The sequence below is a fragment of the Sturnira hondurensis genome, unplaced genomic scaffold (assembly GCF_014824575.4).
Source record: "Sturnira hondurensis isolate 20B ecotype Veracruz unplaced genomic scaffold, ASM1482457v3 Scaffold0006829, whole genome shotgun sequence".
Taxonomy (NCBI): Eukaryota; Metazoa; Chordata; class Mammalia; order Chiroptera; family Phyllostomidae; genus Sturnira; species Sturnira hondurensis.
Genome location: NW_028079460.1, coordinates 1,132,126 through 1,150,456, shown reverse-complemented (window position 1 = coordinate 1,150,456; position 18,331 = coordinate 1,132,126). Strand labels below are relative to the sequence as shown.

General features: G+C 49.6%; 1 protein-coding gene across 2 annotated transcripts in view; it reads left to right on the top strand.

Moving 5' to 3' along the window:
• Positions 1 to 18,331, top strand: part of IL6R (interleukin 6 receptor) — a 53,654-nt gene that overhangs the window by 16,762 nt on the left and 18,561 nt on the right. For both annotated transcript variants that reach the window (XM_037050650.1, XM_037050649.1), the window contains exons 2-6: positions 2,343 to 2,591; positions 3,717 to 3,840; positions 6,139 to 6,320; positions 6,562 to 6,728; positions 7,338 to 7,479. In XM_037050650.1, coding sequence (XP_036906545.1) covers positions 2,343 to 2,591; positions 3,717 to 3,840; positions 6,139 to 6,320; positions 6,562 to 6,728; positions 7,338 to 7,479 — 864 coding nt within the window. The remainder of the gene's footprint in view (positions 1 to 2,342; positions 2,592 to 3,716; positions 3,841 to 6,138; positions 6,321 to 6,561; positions 6,729 to 7,337; positions 7,480 to 18,331) is intronic.

The window sequence follows — 18,331 nt, the reverse complement described above, 5'->3', positions numbered from 1 at the left end:
AGTTGACGGCCACAGTCTTTGACATAGTAAAACCACTGGAAATGACCGAGACTTCCATCAGTGGACGATGATCTACTGTATTTGCACCATGGAATTTTATGTAGCAGTGAAAATGAATGAACTATAGCTACATGTAACTGAGTCATAGAAACATAATGAGTGACAAAATACATCCCGGAAGAGTAAATACAAGCCACTTATAAAAAGCTCAAAAATCAAGTGAAATAAGAAAAATGTAAGGATCCATAAGTAGTGAACTTATTATTTAAAGTAAGGAGTGCTAACCCCCAAATTCACACTGTGTGAGGTGCAGAGGCTGGAGGCTGCAGAAGCAGAGGGGAGCCACAGAGACAATGACTGCACTAGTAGGAGACTGGTAGGAGCTGGGGATGCTTTCTGCTTCATAATGTTTGTGTATTTGCATATTAATTTGCATGCACTCAATGTTATCTATTTAAAAACAACATCTGAAATGATAGAAATATATTATTGACTATTATGTATGAAAGGTGTGCTGTGTTATCTACAATAGCCAAGACGTGGACACAACCTGAGTGTCTGTTGCCTGGTGAGTGGATAGAGCAGGTGTGGCGCACACGTACACCCAGACTGGGATATTTTGTCCTCATACAAAGGAAACCCTGCCATTTGTGACCACATAGATGGATCTCGAGGGCATTGTGCTAAGTGAAACAAGTCAGACAGAGAAACATAAATACTGTATGATCTCACTTCTATGTGGAATCTAAAAAAAAAAGCAAAAACAAGGACAAAAAAACCAAAGCCACAGGAAAAGAGATCAGATTTGTGGTTACCCAAGGTGTGTGTGTCGGGGAGGGGTGAATTAAGCAGACCCTAAGAGTTCTCATCACAAGAAAAAAGAAACATTATTTTCTCTTTTTTGTGTCTATATGAGGTGATAGATGACTAAACCTATTGTGGTAATCATTTCACAATACGTGTAAGTCAGGTCACGTGTGCAACTTACACTGATGCAGTGCTGTGTGTCATCTCAACAAAACTGGGGGAGGGGTGTGTGGGGGAACAGGGTATAGGAGAGATAAATGGTGATGGGAAAAAACTGGGGTTGGGAGGAACAGAAAAAAAGGTAATGAGGGCTTTTTGTGACTCTTGTGAGCCCTCTGGGCACTCCGGTGTCCTCAATGAACTTCTAGGGACTGGGATTATGCTGAGGGGCAGGGAGCCCTGTGTCCCCACTGGTACCTGGCTCTGGCACCTCCTTGAGTGTTTGTTAAATGTGGGGCGGGGGGGGGGACTTGCCCACAGTGGTGAAAGCGAGGTCTAAGGCACCTGCCCAGACTTGCCTGCTGCACGGTGGGATTCAGTGCTTTTCTCAGGGAAAAGGAAAATCTCTCAGGTGACCGGCTGCTCCCTTGGCCTTGAGCAGTGAACTCATTGTTCACTTACTGAGTAGTGAGCTTGGTCACTACGGGTGACTCTGGCTCCAAGTGCTAAAGTGAGAAGGGTATTTGAAGGCAGTCTGGTAGCCGGGCAGGACCCAGTGCCAGACAGAAACCGTCTCTGTCCCTTTGATGCCCATGTCCCTGGCCCCTGGACTGTGGCCGTGGTCAGTTTGTACAACCAGCCCCTGGCTTTGGGAGTGTTGATTTCCTGAGAGTCACTGATTCTTAGTCCCTTCTCCCTGACAGTTACCTTGGATGGGGTGGGAGGAAGGACAGGTTGACAAATGTGACATAAAAACTCTCATCCTGAGCAAGAAGGCTTTGCAGGCCAGAGATACTGGTGCTTGTTTGTCCTCCAGGCCCAGGAGCAGGGGTGGGGGGTGAGTTCAGATGCTTGGGCAGCTGCTGGGCCTGTGGAATCTTGGGCCAGACTTATTGTCGCTGCTCACCGATAAGTGGTTATACATTTGGTTTGAAGGACCATATGTGCTTAACGTGAGACTGGCTATATTTCCTGGCCTCGGTGCCCTTAGCTGATTGGACTAATTTACTAGACTGGTTCTTGAATTAGTCCAGTCTTAGAGTTTATGAATCTATAATAAAAAGGAGTTTGCTTGTTCCTTTAATTTTGGACTCCACACTGTGAACAGTGGCAGGCTCTTAAAGGGTTTCTAATCAAAGGTGTTGGGTGGCCAGACTGAGGCTTCCGAAGATCAGTTGGATAGCTGGGTGGAGAGGGCCAAGGCTGGCGCGTGGGGGCTGCTGGGAGGCTCTTGCCGTAATACGGGCAGAGGCCTGGACCGTGGGATGAACTTGGGAGGTGTTTGGTACTGAAGCCTCTTGTGGCTTCCCCAGATCAGAAATGAAGTTCTTTCCTCAGTTTGCTGTGGACTTACCGAGTGTCTTCTCTCTCCCCAGAGGTGGAGAGCGACGTGCTGACCAGCAGTCCTGGAGCTAGCGTCACCCTCACCTGCCCAAGCAGCGATCTGGAAGACAATGCCACGGTTCACTGGGTGCTCAGGAAGCAGGTTGAGGGCTCGCACCACAGCACGCTGACTGGCGTGGGCAGGAGGCTGGTTCTGAGGCCCGTGCAGCTCAGCCACTCTGGAAACTACTCGTGCTACCAGGACGGCCACTGGGTTGGAACTGTGCGCTTGCTGGTGGAAGGTGAGTTGCGCTGTCGTAGCTCTTGGGGACAGCTCCCTATGCAGCTCTGTCCGTTCCAGATCCCTGGCCTGACCCTTGGAACTCCTGTTACTTCCTTGGCCTGTGGATTTTGGGAAAGGCCCACTGATGCCTGCCAGAGAGACCGGCAGAAATTCCTGCTGGGTGGGGGCAACTGGCTGACTGCTGGTGACACCGTCCAGCTGGCCTGGTTGTGCAGTCAGGGCGCGAGGTGCACTGGTTAGTAGCATGGGACTGGGAGCAAGATGGCCTGCATCTGACCCCTCCTCCTGCGCAGCTCACTGCTGCTCCTCTGTGTGCTCTTCAGTAGAATAAGGTGAATTTGATGACCTTACCTCAGGGTTAGTACAAAGACTAGATGAGTGTGTTTGTTTGTATACTCACACACACACATATGGCGCTGAAAACTCTGCATAGTCTAAAATTTACTATTTTCTAAAAGATTTTAGTTTTTAATTTATTTTCAGAGAACAGGGAAAGGAGGGAGAGAAACATTGATATGTGGTTGCCTTTTGTACACCCTTAAATGGGGGCCTAGCCTGCAACTCAGCTATCCATGTGCCTTGACTGGGAATCGAACCAGCGACTGTTTGGTTCACAGGCTGGTGCTCAGTCCACTGAGCCACACCAGGATTCAAATTAACTATTGTCAAAATTAGCAAGTTCTTAACTCCCTCACATCTAGGTGAAGATGTCCTGGAGCCAGATGCCTTGTGTGTCAGGCCCTGTACTGAGGTCTTGTCTTCCTTGGTGTCCTGATGCCCCTGTGAGGGAAAGCAGTAGTATTGTTGTTATTTATCATCATTTAATTTTATAGTAGGAAACTGAAAAGAGTTTGGGACTTGCCCAAGGCCACACAGCAGGCCTGTGTGACTCCAAAGCCTCTAGTTTTCTGGGTGTTCTGTCTCCCCTTTAGACAAGTGAGCCTTGGGCATCTCCCTTCACTGTAGTGAGACCCTTTACTTTCCTGGCCAAAATTGTGTGTGTGGCTGTTTGGCGCCGGTTCTAGGGCTGGAGGGTGGGGAGGTGGGGAGGGTTGAGCCGGGTGCTCCCCTGAGGAGGAAGGCGAGGTGAGCTCACCTCACACCTGGTGTGCTGGCCTTTCAGCTCCTCCAGAGAAGCCCCAGCTCTCCTGCTTCCGGAAGAGCCCCCTGAGCAACGTGGATTGTGAGTGGAGTCCTCGGAGCGCCCCCTCCAGGAGGACTGAGGCTGTGTTACTGGTGAGGAGGTTGTAAGTATCCTGGGCTGGGCTGATGTTTGTGTCTGCTCCCCCTTAACTGAGGCCCTCGGGCTGGGTGAGGGGGTCTCAGAGGAGACAGTGGGACTGGCCAGCCAGTGATTCCAAAACTTTATTATTAGAAAGTAATTCTTTTGGGAGGGAATGAATGAGGGAACTGAGGCTTGAATTCAAGTACTTACCTGTGCTAGAATATATTTGTCCTATTAACCATCACAATAGCCACGGGAAGTGGGTGTTCTTTTTCTCCTTTAACAGATAGAGAAACTGAAGTTCTGAGAAAGTGATTAAACTGTTTAAGGTCATCTGACTAGTAACGCTGCTAGGAATCAACCCCAGTCTGTCTGATTTCATTCACAATACACAGGGTTTGGGCGTCTGAAGAAGATGCAAATGTCCCTGGGTGGGGAAGGGCTGCCAGTTCATTATCCTGTCCTGACCCAGTGAGCTTATCGGGCTCTTTCCATTAGAATGGCAGGTGAGAGGAAGTGGTGATAGGGTGGGGAGGGAGCTGGGGGCGGTGGGGTGGACCCACACCTGCCTGGAGTCTCTTAGCACCAGCAGATGGCATAAAGTGGGAGCCCTGGGGTGCATTCAGGCAGAGGTGCAGAGAGGGGGGATGTTGAAAACCAATACACCTGTGCAGTTTGTCTGTCTCCATCCCGGAGCCAAGAGCCCTTTAGCCCAGGCGTTTCTTTCTGAGTTTGGACTGTCAGTCTTCAAAGTACCAAAAAACCTGGGCCCTGGCTGGTGTGGGTCAGTGGATTGCGTGCTGGCTTACAAACCAAAGGTCACCGGTTCGATTCCCTGTCAGGGCACATGTCTAGGTTGTAGGCCCGGTCCCCAGTTGGGTACTCTCAAGAGGCAGCCATGCACTGATGTTTCTCTCCTGCCCTCCCCTCTCTAAAAATAAATAAATAAAATATTTTTTAAAAATCTGAACAGTGAGTTCAACAGGCCAGTTTGGTTTCTCCTGCCCTGACTAGCACATAGCAAATTTATTCAATTGACGGTTCAACTAGAATATTCTGTTGCCTTGTTACCAGCATTTTGACAGCAAGAGTGCGAGAGAGAGCAAGGCATTTCAGCTCACACCCTACTCCTGCCAGCAGCCTCTGGCACTGCCATCCTCCCACTGGGCGGGGTGTCTCTACCTTGAACTGAGGAAGTGGGGTGGGGAGCAACTGTGAGAAGCTGGAGACCTCAGAACCCACTCAGGCCCTACTCAGCCCCTGGCACTGTGCGGGGTGAAACAGGCCCCTCAAAGGCGATTCTAAGGAGATTCTGGGCACACAGTCACGCCCTTGCTGAAATGTGCTTGCTCGCTCATTCATTCCAGGAGCATTCGGGGAGTTCAGCATCTGCCATGGGTTAGGCACCATACTAGGGCTGAGGGAGACACAGCAGGTGCAGAAGGCTGGGCCCTGCCCTCCAGCCCCACAAGGGAACACACCTGGAAGCATGCAGCCCAGGACCCTGCCTTCCCAGGGTTAGGTGGATGGAAGTCTGGGTGGTGTTAAGGGAGGGAGGGAGGGAGGGAGGGAGGTTGGTTGGTTCTAACCCAGACTGGGAAGGTTGAGGCAGGTTTCCCAGAACGAATTTGCTCTGGGTCTGGGGTTTAAGCCCATAGCAGAGGTTAGTGGGTGATTTGTTGCCCCAGCAGCAGGGCGAGTGGCTGCCATGGCCTCGCATGCCCAGGCAGGTCCTAAGTGAGGGAAGTCTGGGGCTTCCAGGCCAGATGAGACGGTGTCCGACTCACCTTGAATCTCTTTGGTCTCCCAGATTTCTCTTCTGGGCTCTCCTGCTGGAAGCACTGCCACCTCCTCTTAGACCCCTAGCACTTTGTGCTTCTGGAATGGCATTTCTACTGGCTGTCCCCTTTGTCTGACAGCAGGCCTTGAGGTCGGGGCCTCCCTTGATTCATTTCTGCAGCCCTCACCTTGCCAAGAGTGTGCATCTGGCAGGAAGCTGAGGAACCGCATTTCTGATGCCTCAGTGACTGAGTGCACCCACTCTCTGCACTTTGGCCTGCCAGGCACAAAGCTGTGTGTTTTTCACTCGTTTTTCACAAACCACTGTGAGGTAGGCACTACTACCAGGTCCCCATTTTCAAACGAGTGGACACAGGCTCAGAGAGGATTGTTTACACCAAGTCCCAAGAGCTACCAAGTGTGCAGCCAGGATGCAGACCCCGGGGGCAGGCCGCAGAGCCTGGCCCCTCTCCCCACACCTTCTCCCCTCCTGACTCGGTGCAGAAGCTGAGTGGGCTCGCTCTCGTTTTGTGCCTGGCAGGCAGCATGGTCCGGTAGAAGACTTCCAGGAGCGGTGCCGGTACTCTCAGGAGTCCCAGAAGTTCTCCTGCCAGTTGGCAGTCCCAGAGGGAGACAACTCTTTCTACATAGTGTCCCTGTGTGTCGCCAACAGCGCTGGAAACAAGTCCAGCAGACCCCAAACATTTGAGGGTTACGAAATCTGTACGTAAGCTCTTGTAGGCCACCCTCTGCACCTCCAGGCTGTTTCCTGCTCATTTGGTTGCTCGTGGGCTTCTTGGGGAAGGGAGGGGCCGGGCTGGGGCCTTTGGAACTTTACTTGACAGGTCCGACTGTGGCTGACCAGGGAGTGCTCCGGGGCTGGGGTGGCCTCCTGCTGTTGGGGGGGGCTTTCCTCGGCAGTGCACTTGCCACCTTATAAGAGCCATGCACCCTTTTCCCACAGTGCAGCCTGACCCGCCTGTCAACATCACCGTCACCGCCGTGGACAGAAACCCCCGCTGGCTCAGTGTCACCTGGCAAGACCCCCCCTCCTGGAACTCATACTTCTACCGGCTGCAGTTTGAGCTCCGATACCGGGCTAAACGGTCAAAGACATTCACGACATGGATGGTAACTTTTTCTACTTCTGGGTAGAAAAGTACCCTTGGGGGAAAAACACAATAAAAGAATATACCGTTAAAACCCCACCCCCCAAAATATTTTTCCTTTCCAAAAAGAACAAAAAAGAAAAAGAAAAGTACCCTTGGGCCCTAAGGGGTAGTGGAAAGGGTACTAGAAAGAAGCAAATGGGTTCTGGGTCCTCTTCTGCACTCACTGCCACGTGGTCCCGGGTAGGTCAGTCTCTGAGCCTTTATGCACATCCGTGGCATCATCTATAAAGGGGAACAGCGATGCCAGACCAATCTCCCCTTTGCAGGCCTGTTTGTAAGAGTGAGAGTGACCTGGGAAATGCGTGGGGGCTATGAGCATGTCAAGGGAATGGCTACAGGATCCCACAGTGCATGGGCTGGGGTGGTTACTTCCAGCTTCTACCTGTGTTGGCCCAGAGGACATCCCTGTTCTCTCTGCGCTGCCGGGGTGGTGTCAGCCCTCGCGGTGTCTGTGCCCACCTGGGTCACCCACTAGACTGAGAGCAGGGGCTGCTGAAGGGCAGGAGGCAGCCAGGACGATCCATGTCCCCGTGGAGCTGCCCCCCAGTAACTGTGCCGCTGCCCTCAGGTCAAGGATCTCCAGCATCACTGCATCATCCACGATGCCTGGAGCGGCATGGAGCACGTGGTGCAGCTGCGGGCCCAGGAGGAGTTTGGGCATGGCCAGTGGAGCGAATGGAGCCAGGAGGTCACGGGCACTCCCTGGACAGGTACTAGTGGTCACGGAATGGACGCTTTACAGTTGCTGCTGTGTCAGTGACCTATTTCTATGTCACAAGTCATCCCCAAACTCATGGTAAAACAGAAACCATTTATCTGCTCAAGATTTTGAAAACGAGCCAGCTAGGCACTGCTTATGCTGGTCACACCTGAGATAGTAACGCGGTTGTTTGGCCCGCGTGGCCCATGGCGGCCTCTCGCACAGGTCTGAAGGCTGGTGCTGGCCAGGGGCTGGAGCCCTTGGTTCTCGCTGGAGCCTGGCGTCTTCCGGGAGGCCAGCCTAGACTCGAGGAGAGGAAGTCAGTTTACAGCTTGATGGCAGGAGTTGCAAAGGATATGCTTTGCCACTATGCTTTTTATTATGCTTTTTTAAAACATATAGCATATTTTCAAAAATATTTTATTTATTTATCTTTAGAGGGGAAGGCAAGGAGAGAGGGAGAGAAACATTAATGTGTGGTTGCCTCTCGTGCCTTCCCTGCTGGGAACTGGCCTGCAACCCAGGCACGTGCCCCGACTGGGAATTGAACTGGGATCCCCTGGTTCGCAGGCCCATGCTCAATCCACTAAGCTACACCAGCCAGGGCTTGTTAATGCTTTTTATCTTTAAAAAGCTGTTAAAGGTAATAATAATTGTCTTTGGGGAATTTTTGAAATTAATGTGTTTGTTATAGAACATAAGAAATTTCAGAAAAATATGAAGAATAATTATCACTGTTATTCTTACCACCCAGAGAAAGCCAGTGAGAACGGTTTTTTCTTTTCTTTGTTTTTCTAGAGAACTCTTTTAAAAGATGATTTATTTATTTATTTATAGAGAGAGGGTAAAGGAGGGAGAAAGAGAGGGAGAGAAGCATTGATATGTGAAAGAAACATTGAGTGGTTGCCTCTTGCAAGCGCCCAAACCGGGGACCAGGCCCACAATCCAGGCGTGTGCCCTGACTGGAATCAAACCAGTGAGCTTTGCTTTCTGGGGTGACAACCCAACCAACAGAGCCACACTGGTCAGGGCTCCAGTAAGAACATTGTACATACGTCTTTCCTTTCTCTAGGTGTATTTGTGTGTTTTATATATGATATAAACAGATCATATACATACACCACACACACACACACACACACACACACACACACACACACATATATATATGATCTGCCCAGAAGGTATGCAGCCATGTAATATGAAAAATAGAGACATTTATTGAAGAAGATACAAGAAACACTGTACATAGGACAATGACACTTCAGTCCCCTTCAAAGTAGGCACCTTGGGACCTCACACAGTTCTCCCAGTTGCCATCAGCTGCCCCATCATAATTTCCTGAATCTCATCAATGGTCTGAAATGTCTTCCCTTTCTAAGGTGATTTTAGTTTTGGGAAAAGCCAGAAGTCACAGGGTGCTGTAGGGTGGCTGAGTCACTTGAGTGATTTGATGTTTCACCAAAAAGCCCTGCACCAGATTGATGCATGAGCGGGCACGTTTTTGTGATGAAGCTGCCAATCACCCATTGCCCGTAGCTGCAGCTTCCGAACCATCCAAATAGTTTCCATGGAGGAATGTTCAAGCTTAATGCAAAAACTGATGCAGATTTGTGGCTCTACTCAGTCGGTCATTTTGGATGTGACTACTACACAGTACATGTGCTCACTGCATGACATCTGCCGCCCTCACTGACTGGTACAGTGAAGTTGTCATTGTTCACACATGCACCTGCCAGTCCACTCTCCTTGGCTGTGAGGTTACATGTATGCCATGCAAACTGTTTTCGTTATATTAACAATGGCTGGACATTTTCTGACAAGACTTTGTTTTGTGTGTGTGATATAAAATATTGTGTGCCTTCCCATGTTATTAAAGGTTACTAAATATTTTTCAAAATGTATTGTTTAGTAACTAGATGATTAATGTTTTTTCTTAACCCATAGGAATTTTTTTAAAGCAAAGAGGCATGTCTTTTTTTTTAAATTTAATTTATTTATCTTTAGAGGAGAAGGGAAGGAGAGAGGGAGAGAAATATTAATGTATGGTTGCCTCTCATGCGTCCCCTGCTGGGAACTGGCCTGCAACCCAGGCATGTGCCCTGACTGGGAATCGAACCGTGATACTCTGGTTCGCAGGCCCGCGCTCAATCCACTGAGCTATACCAGCCAGGGCAGGAATTTTTTTAATTTTTAAAATTCCATCACACTAATGTACGCCCAAGGCAAATAAGCAAAGAAGAACTTGTAACAACCAGTGTCCCTTGCCCCACCCCTTCCCATTTCTAGTCCTTTTTGCTAGAGGAAGCTGCTTGACTTTCTGTTTCTGTTTCTTCTGTTGGTACCCTTCTTAATTCTGAACAACTTAATCTGGCTGGGTTTTTTTCCTGAGAACACAGTTTGAGACATTATCTTTGACTCTTTCCTGTGGAGGACGAGACTGTGGCAGGCCTGGCCCCCCCTGCGGGAGTGACTGCGGCCCAGAGACTGGCGGCCCAGCCCCTGCTCCAGGCTCCCAGACGCCGCTCCGCTGCCCCCAGCACCCTTCCTGGAGAACGGCCTCCAGGCTTGCTTCGGTGTCACACCTCTTTAGCCTGTTAGCACAACTGAACCACATCAGTCGTTCTCAAATACTGGGGAATTCTAAAGAGAATAAAGTACCCATTTATTGACTGTGTACAGAGGAAAAGGTAAAGATAGAAATGACATCCATTGTCCAGGCCTAGGGACCCCTGCCTCTTCCTCTGCCTCCGGCCTCAGGGAGAAGGCTTCTATGTAGGGTCTGCACGTTCTTCCCCCAGAACGGATGCTGTGATGTGAGGGTGTTTTCTGTGACGTGACTTTACAGTCTGAGGTCCTTGTCCTTCTTGTTTTGGGAGAACCAGAGAAAGGGCTTGGGGCTTGGGGTGCCTTCCCTGCCGGATGTATGCGGGGTCAAGTGCAGCCTCAGATCTTTGTTGGTGCGTTCTTTGTTTCTGACCATCAAGAGTGGAGGCAGCCTTCTGTTGGCCCCTCTTCTCAGATCCTTGTTTCTTGCCAAGACCTGGATAAGAATGGAGGCCTGGCCTGGCTNTGTCCAGGCCTAGGGACCCCTGCCTCTTCCTCTGCCTCCGGCCTCAGGGAGAAGGCTTCTATGTAGGGTCTGCACGTTCTTCCCCCAGAACGGATGCTGTGATGTGAGGGTGTTTTCTGTGACGTGACTTTACAGTCTGAGGTCCTTGTCCTTCTTGTTTTGGGAGAACCAGAGAAAGGGCTTGGGGCTTGGGGTGCCTTCCCTGCCGGATGTATGCGGGGTCAAGTGCAGCCTCAGATCTTTGTTGGTGCTTCTTTGTTTCTGACCATCAAGAGTGGAGGCGGCCTTCTGTTGGCCCCTCTTCTCAGATCCTTGTTTCTTGCCGAGACCTGGATAAGAACGGAGGCCTGGCCTGGCTGGTGTAGCTCAGTGGATTGAGCGCAGGCCTGCGAACCACACGATTGGAGTTCGATTCCCAGTCAGGCCACATGCCTGGGTTGCAGGCCAGTTCCCAGCAGGGGACTCACAAGAAGCAACCATACATTGATATTTCTCTCCTTCTCTCCTTTCCTTCCTCTCTAAAGACAAATAAATAAAATCTTTAAAAAATAAAATAAAATTCTTAATGTTTAAAAAAAAAAAAAGAATGGAGGCCTAACTACTATACCGCAACTTGGGAAGTCCATTGAAAGAAGCCACAGCACCCTTCAATCTAGGTTGTGTCGGCCCACCCCCGGTTGTCTTTGGCTTGTACACACTTGGCACCGCAGTGCACTCGTGTGAACACTCAACGATGATACGGCCTCGGAGGCCTTTGCAAGGGAAGAAAATTACTTACAACATTGTGCAGAGGACATGTTCTGGATGTAGGGTTAAGAAACCCTGTTTTTGTTAGAAAGGTCTTTATTTCTTTAAAAAAATTTTTTAATTGGCCCTGACTAGTGTGGCTCAGTTGGTTGGGTGCTGTCCCGAAAGGCGAAGGGTTCTGGTTTGACTCCCAGTCAGTCTGCACGTGCCTGGGTTGCGGTTTGGTTTCTAGTCCGAGCATGTATGAGAGACAGCCAGTCGAAGTTTCTCTCTGACATGGATGTTTCTCTCCCTCTCTTCCCCGCTTACTCCCTCTCTCTCTAAAGATGAATAAATAAAATTTAAAATGATTTTTTAATTGTGGTAAAATACGCACTTTAAAATTTGCCATCTTAACCATTTTTAGGTACATCGTCTGTGGCATTAACTGCATTCACGTTGTCGTGCTCTATCACCGCCCTCCGTCTCCGGAACTCTTTTCGTCTTGCAAAACTGGGACTCGGTTCCCATTAACTGGTTTTCTTTTTTTAATATATTTTATCGATTATACCATTACAGTTATTCTATTTCCCCCTTCATTCCCCTCCACCCTGCACACCCCTCCCCCACCCTTCCCCCTCTTTANCAGTCGAAGTTTCTCTCTGACATGGATGTTTCTCTCCCTCTCTTCCCCGCTCACTCCCTCTCTCTCTAAAGATGAATAAATAAAATTTAAAATGATTTTTTAATTGTGGTAAAATACGCACTTTAAAATTTGCCATCTTAACCATTTTTAGGTACATCGTCAGTGGCATTAACTGCATTCACGTTGTCGTGCTCTATCACCGCCCTCCGTCTCCGGAACTCTTTTCGTCTTGCAAAACTGGGACTCCGTTCCCATTAACTGTTTTTCTTTTTTAAATATATTTTATTGATTATACCATTACAGTTATTCTATTTCCCCCTTCATTCCCCTCCACCCCACACTCCCTCCCCCACCATTCTCCCCCCTTAGTTTATAACCACGTGTCTCATGTTCTTTAGATTCTATATTTCCCCCACTATTCTCGCCCTCCCCCCTATCTATTTTCTACCTACCATCTATGCTATTTTCTGTGCCTTCTCCCCCCTTCTCCCCCTCCCACCCCCCTGTTTCTAACCCTCCATGTGTTCTTCATTTCTGTGGTTCTTCTCCTGATCTAGCCGTCCTCTTGGTTTGCTTTTGTTTTAGGTGTGGTTGTTAATAACTGTGAGCTTGCTGTCTTTCACTGTTCCTATTTTTAATCTTCTTTGTCTTAGGTAAGTCCCTTTAACATTTCCTATAATAAGGGCTTGGTGATGAACTCCTTGAATTTGATCTTATCTGACAAGCACTTTATCTGCCCTTCCATTCTAAATGAAAGCTTTGCTGGATAGAGCAGTCTTGGATGTAGGTCTTTGGATTTCATGACTTGGAATACTTCCTTCCAGCTCCTTCTTGCCTGTAAGGTCTCTTTTGAGAAATCAGCTGACAGTCTGAAGGGAACTCCTTTGTAGGTGACTGTCCCCTTATCTCTTGTTGCTTCTAGGATTCTCTCCTTCATTTTAATCTTGGCTAATGTAATTATGATGTGCCTTGGTGTGTTCCTTCTTGGGTCCAACTTCTTTGAGACTCTCTGAGGTTCCTGGATTTCCTGGAAGTCTATTTCCTTTGCCAGACTGGGGAAGTTCTCCTGTACTATTTGTTCAAATAAAGTTTCCACTCGTGGCTCTTTCTTTTCCCCTTCTGGTACCCCTATAATTCGGATGTTGGAACATTTAAAGATGTCCTGGAGGTTCCTAAGCCTCTCCTCATTTTTTTGAATTCTTGTAACTTCACTTCTTCCTGTTTGGGCATTTCTTTCTTCCTTCTGGTCCACCCCCTTGATTTGAGTCCCAGTTTCCTTTCCATCACTATTGTTTTCCTGTGCATTTCCCTTCATTTCAATTAGTTTAGCCTTCATATGTTCCTCTAATTTGTGGCTAAAATCAACCAGTTCTGTGAGCATCCTGATCACCAGTGTCTTGAATTGTGCATCTGAGAGGTTCGTAATTTCCTGGTCACTTAGAGTTATGGGCTCTGGGGCTTTGAGTTCTTCTTGAGCCATATTTTGGACTGTTTGTGCCATTACATATGAAGAGCAGAGCCCTAGGTGTTCACCAGGGCCAGGCCACTCAGTTGCTGGGTTGTGACGCTGTATGTGGGGGTGGGGCCAAAGTAAATCAATGGCGGGCACCCTTTGCTTCCCCCCGCCACCACCAAGGGCCGCACGATTCATCCCTCTGAGTGCGAATGGGCCTCGTGATTCGTCCCACTGCTCGCGAATGTGGGACAGCGGTCAGGTGCTGTTGGGTTCGTTGCTGGGGGCTGCGTGGTCCGTCTCACTGCTCACTCCCGCTGTCTGGAGCCTTCACTGGGTCCGCCCGATGCTACCCCAGATGCCTGGGTCCTGGGGTCAGGGGATCTTTCCTACCCAACCCTGCTCCACTGCTGGCTCTGCCCCTCTTATCTGTCCGGTAGAAGGGTTCGTTGTTGTTGGACTTCCGTATAGTTCAATTTTCTGTTCTTTGGCTGCATCTTTGTTCTCCAAACCTTTGCTGTATTCAAACTTGGTTGTGGGAGAAGGCACAGTGTTTCCACCTACACCTCTATCTTGGTGGACCGTTCCCGTTAATTGCTAACTTTCCATTCTCCCTCCTCGGGCCTGGCCATCACCGTTTTACTTTCTGTCTCTGAGTCTGACTCTTCTAGGTACTTCATATAAGTGGGATCACATACAATACTTATATTTTGTTGTGCCTGGCTTATTTCACTTAGCATAACGTCCTCAAGATTCATCTATGTTGTAACATGTCAGAATTTCTATTACAGAACCAGACGGGGTTTGACTGCCTGCTGCCACAATAGGAACATTCTAGAGGCAGAGGCTGGTGAGAAAGGAAAGAGGTTTTTATTCAGATGTTGCATCATTTGGGAGAATGGTAGACTCTTGTCTTAAAGCCCATCCTCTGTGAAAACCCCCAAGGAAAGCCCAGTTGTCCTCAGTCAGAGGACTTTGTCCTCTGGACAAAGCCAAAGGCAGTGTCCAGAGTTCCCCCCCCGCCATTTAAAGTACTGCCCTTTGGGAACTGCAGGAGGCTGCCGCGTGGCCACCCAGGCAGTTCTGCTTGTTACTGACTACTCTTCAGCTTTAGGCTCCCTCCTGGAACCCACAGGTGGGGCCAGGGCCACCATCGGTCCATCGGTCCCTATGCAAGGGGTCTCACAAATGCACTGGCTATTGTTTGCCAGGTGGGTAAGAGAGCATCTCCTCCTTCCCTTTGATTTATTTTAGTTTTGGGTGTGGGGAGGACCGACAGACGTTTTCTTAGAATGCCCAATTAACTCCCCAAACTTCCCAGTGGGTCCAACCCAACCAGTCCCTTCTTTCTCCCAGGCTAGACTGACAGGCTTCTTCCATCTAGCACTTCTGCCTGCTTACATTCTGACCTCTACGGCGCATGTGCCTGCCTTCCCTTGGTCCCACTCCCAGGCGGGTGCAGAAAGGAGGCAGGAGAGCTCTCCCCTATCCGAGTATCTTGCTGACCTTGCGCACACTCAGTGCAGTGCCTCCTCCTGCCCAGGGGTCGGGGCTCTGCCCCCAGGAGCAGAATGTTCTGTTACCTGGGCAATCTGGCCCCACCCTCTGCCTGCTCCCATTGGTCCAGCCAGGCAGTGGGTATCAGTTCCTCCCTTTTTAAGGCTGAAGGACATCCCACTGTGTATATATATCTATCACGTTTTGTTTATTTTTTCCTCTGTGACTGGACATTTGAGTTGTTTCTACCTTTTTGCTGTTGTGAGTAATGCTGCTGTGAACGTGAGTGTGCAACTATCTTTTCATTCTTTTGGGTGTAAACCTACAGGTGGAGTTGCTACATCATGTGATAATCCATTTTTAATTTTTTAAGGAAACACCATACTGTTTTCCAAGTATTTGTACCATTTTACATTTCTATCAGTAATGCACAGGATTCCAATTCCTTCACATCCTTGTCAGGGGGTCATATTCTGTTTTTTTTCCCCCTTACAATAGTCACTCTAATGGTTATGAAGTGGTATTGTAGTTTTGGTTTGCATTTTCTTTTTTTTTTCTTTATTTATTTTCCAAGTACAGTTTTCTGTCTATTGCTCGCCTCCCATCCCACCCCCCAGGTTTGCATTTTCATCATGCTTAGTGCTGTTGAGCATTTTTCATGGGCTTATTGGCCATTTGTTTCTATTTTTTGGAGAAATGTCTATTTAAGTAGAAAGAGCTTTCTTATGTGAGCGACTCTGGCCTCAATGGGGCGTGCTCCCTGGGGTAATCCCTGACAAGTCTGCTAGTCTGCTCTCTCCGGATTCTTCTGGAATTGCCGGTGGATCTGCATCTGCTTGGGCTTCGGTACCAAGTCTGTTGTAAGGGGTAGTTTGTGGTTCCTCACCTCTCCAGTCACCTTCCCCTGTACCTGGTCTCATCTGTGGATGTTTCTTTTAAAACTATTGATGCTCTCCCCACTAGTGGGAGATGATGTAGCCAGGGCATAGTTTCCAGCTTTCAGGCGTGGGTGAGGACCACGTGAGCTAAGAGAGAACACTGGGCTTCTTTTCTCATGAGCAGCTGAAGAGGCTAAGGTACCCACCCTATACTTGTGTGCTTTTGGCGGGGATTTTCAAAACCCCAGGAGTGAATATATCCAAGAGAGACACCAACTGTTCCCTTCTCCCCTGTGGTCAGAGCAGGAAGGATGTGGAGATTCTGATACAAGAAGGATTTAGGCTGGAAATTGGGGGTCACTCCCAGAAAATGAGAGGGGGTGTAGGATGAGGTTACATGTGTGTTACTGACGGGAGTGATTTGTCTGTTTGGGAAACATAAGTGCGTTAGGTACAGCATCATTGGGCCTCCCGACCCTAAGCACCCCAGCCCTCAAAGCCCAGACCCACAGCCCCTGCCTGTCAGCCTAGGTGTGGGGGTGGTGATGCCTAGGTCATGGGAAGTACACTGGACCTGGGAAGCAGGGTGTATGGCCTTGGCAAAGTTATTGACCTGTCAGAGCCTCGGTCTTCTCACCTGTAAAGCGGAGATAATATGACCTTGTTATCCTCTTCAGAGAGTTTTTATGAGTCCACTGAAAAAGCATTCTCTAGCAATGTTAACCCAAAAGCAAACGTAGGGGATTGGCAATTAGAGTGCGGCATTGGTTGGTCCTCGGGGTGAAGAGAGTGGGGCTACGGGCATCCCAGGATCGCTGCCCTGGACATCATGACTCCGGATCCACTGAACAGGAATCTGGAGGGGCATGTGGTGTGGGTATTTTGAGAAGGATTTCGCAGCGATTATAGAATGTGCCGGGGGCGGAGGGAGCATCATGCTATCATATAGTGCAGTAAGGCTAGGGAGAAGATGGTCCTTGGGTGGTTTAGAGAGAGCAGGAAAGCTTCTTGGAGGAGGTGACATTTGAGTGTGTCTTGGAGGATGTGTAGGCAGAGGGGAGAGCAGGTGCAAAGGCAGGGACTATGAACAAGGGGAACAGCACGTTGCTGAGGCCGGAGCACTGGTGTGGGTGGGAGAGCCAAGTTGGGCAGGTGGAGACAGACCTCGGAAGGCCTGCATGAAGGCAGGGTGGACAATGTGGGGTGAACAATGTGTGGTGGAGGGCTGAGGAGGGGCCTGTCCGGTTTGGCCTTCAGCAGGACCTGCCCCCTTGAGGCTGGGGCCTGGCTGCACATGAGTTTTGGTCCCAGCAAGCTGTTTGAGGGCAGGGCTCTGAGAGTTACACATCTTGGGGTCCATACTCCAACCTGCTAGGCCGGGTCACTGCTGACCACACCTGTGGCAGTGACTCATCCAGACTGTGTTGCTCGGGCAGGAAGCAGAGGTTACTGACAGGGCAGCTGGTCAGCAGCTCTCTGCAGGGACAGCTGGCGTCATCAAGCGAGTCTGGGAACAGAGCTTGCAAGTGAGCTTGGGGCAAGGTTCCTGGGGAAAGCCCACTGGACAAAGAGGGTTATTTCTTGCTCCTCACAAATTCCTGTCACTTCGTTTCATACCCTCTGTAGGTAGAGAGTAGAGGGGGCCCATTCTCGAGAATCACTGGTTGGAGGAGGTGGTAGAGGTTTGCATTTGCAAGGCCTTTGGGGTGCCCTGAGGCCAGGGTTGGGGGCACTCTCCAGGCAGGTGGGTCTCCCAGGCCTAGATCTCTGCAGCTGTACACATGTATTGTCTTTTAAAACCCTCTGGCCATCCCACGTTGCAGGTGTTCCTTTTACAAGCACCCCTCCTTATGACCTGCTAACTCCGGAGTGTGAGCACTGTGCGCCCTCCACGCCACTGCTGCAGGCACCGTTCCAGATCACTGCCTGCACAGCTGCAGCTCCCCATTACTGTCCCTGTGACGTCCAAACTCCCGAGCTAGTGCAGAGGGCCTTCCTGGGCTGCCTGCCTGCCCTCATGCTGGGTCCTCCTTCACTTACCTTGTTCCCACTAGCTGGACTGAACATGACTCAGCCGAGTGCATGTCCTTCTGTCCTCATGCTGTGCAGTCATCTGGCGAATTCCCTCTTCTGCCCAACTGCATCACCTCCTTTCTCATCCCTGCTGCCTGCCCAACCCGTCCACTTAGCTCAGAGGTTCCTGGACTAAGGGCTCTCACAGGTCTATAACATTTCAAAAAGGAATTTTGGGGACCCAGTAAGATTACCTACTTTTAATTTTGCTAAGTACATGAAATTAAACAACTAAGTAAACAATAGGTATCACTAGTTAATTACCATCATCATTATTTCATGAAAGAGGATGAAACAAGGGCATGAGTTCGGCATAAAGGACACTCAGGCGACCTTCCCCAGGCATGCACCCACACGGCCCTGTCTGGGTGTTTCTCCTTGGCCTCAGCCCGGCAGGCTTGTCTGCAGACCACCCCCAAGGCTGCTGGGACCCAACAGGCTGTTAACTACGTCTCCTTGGGAGACTGTCAGCTTCTCAGTGAGGTTTTTTTATTTTCTTTTTTTCTTGAATGGTGG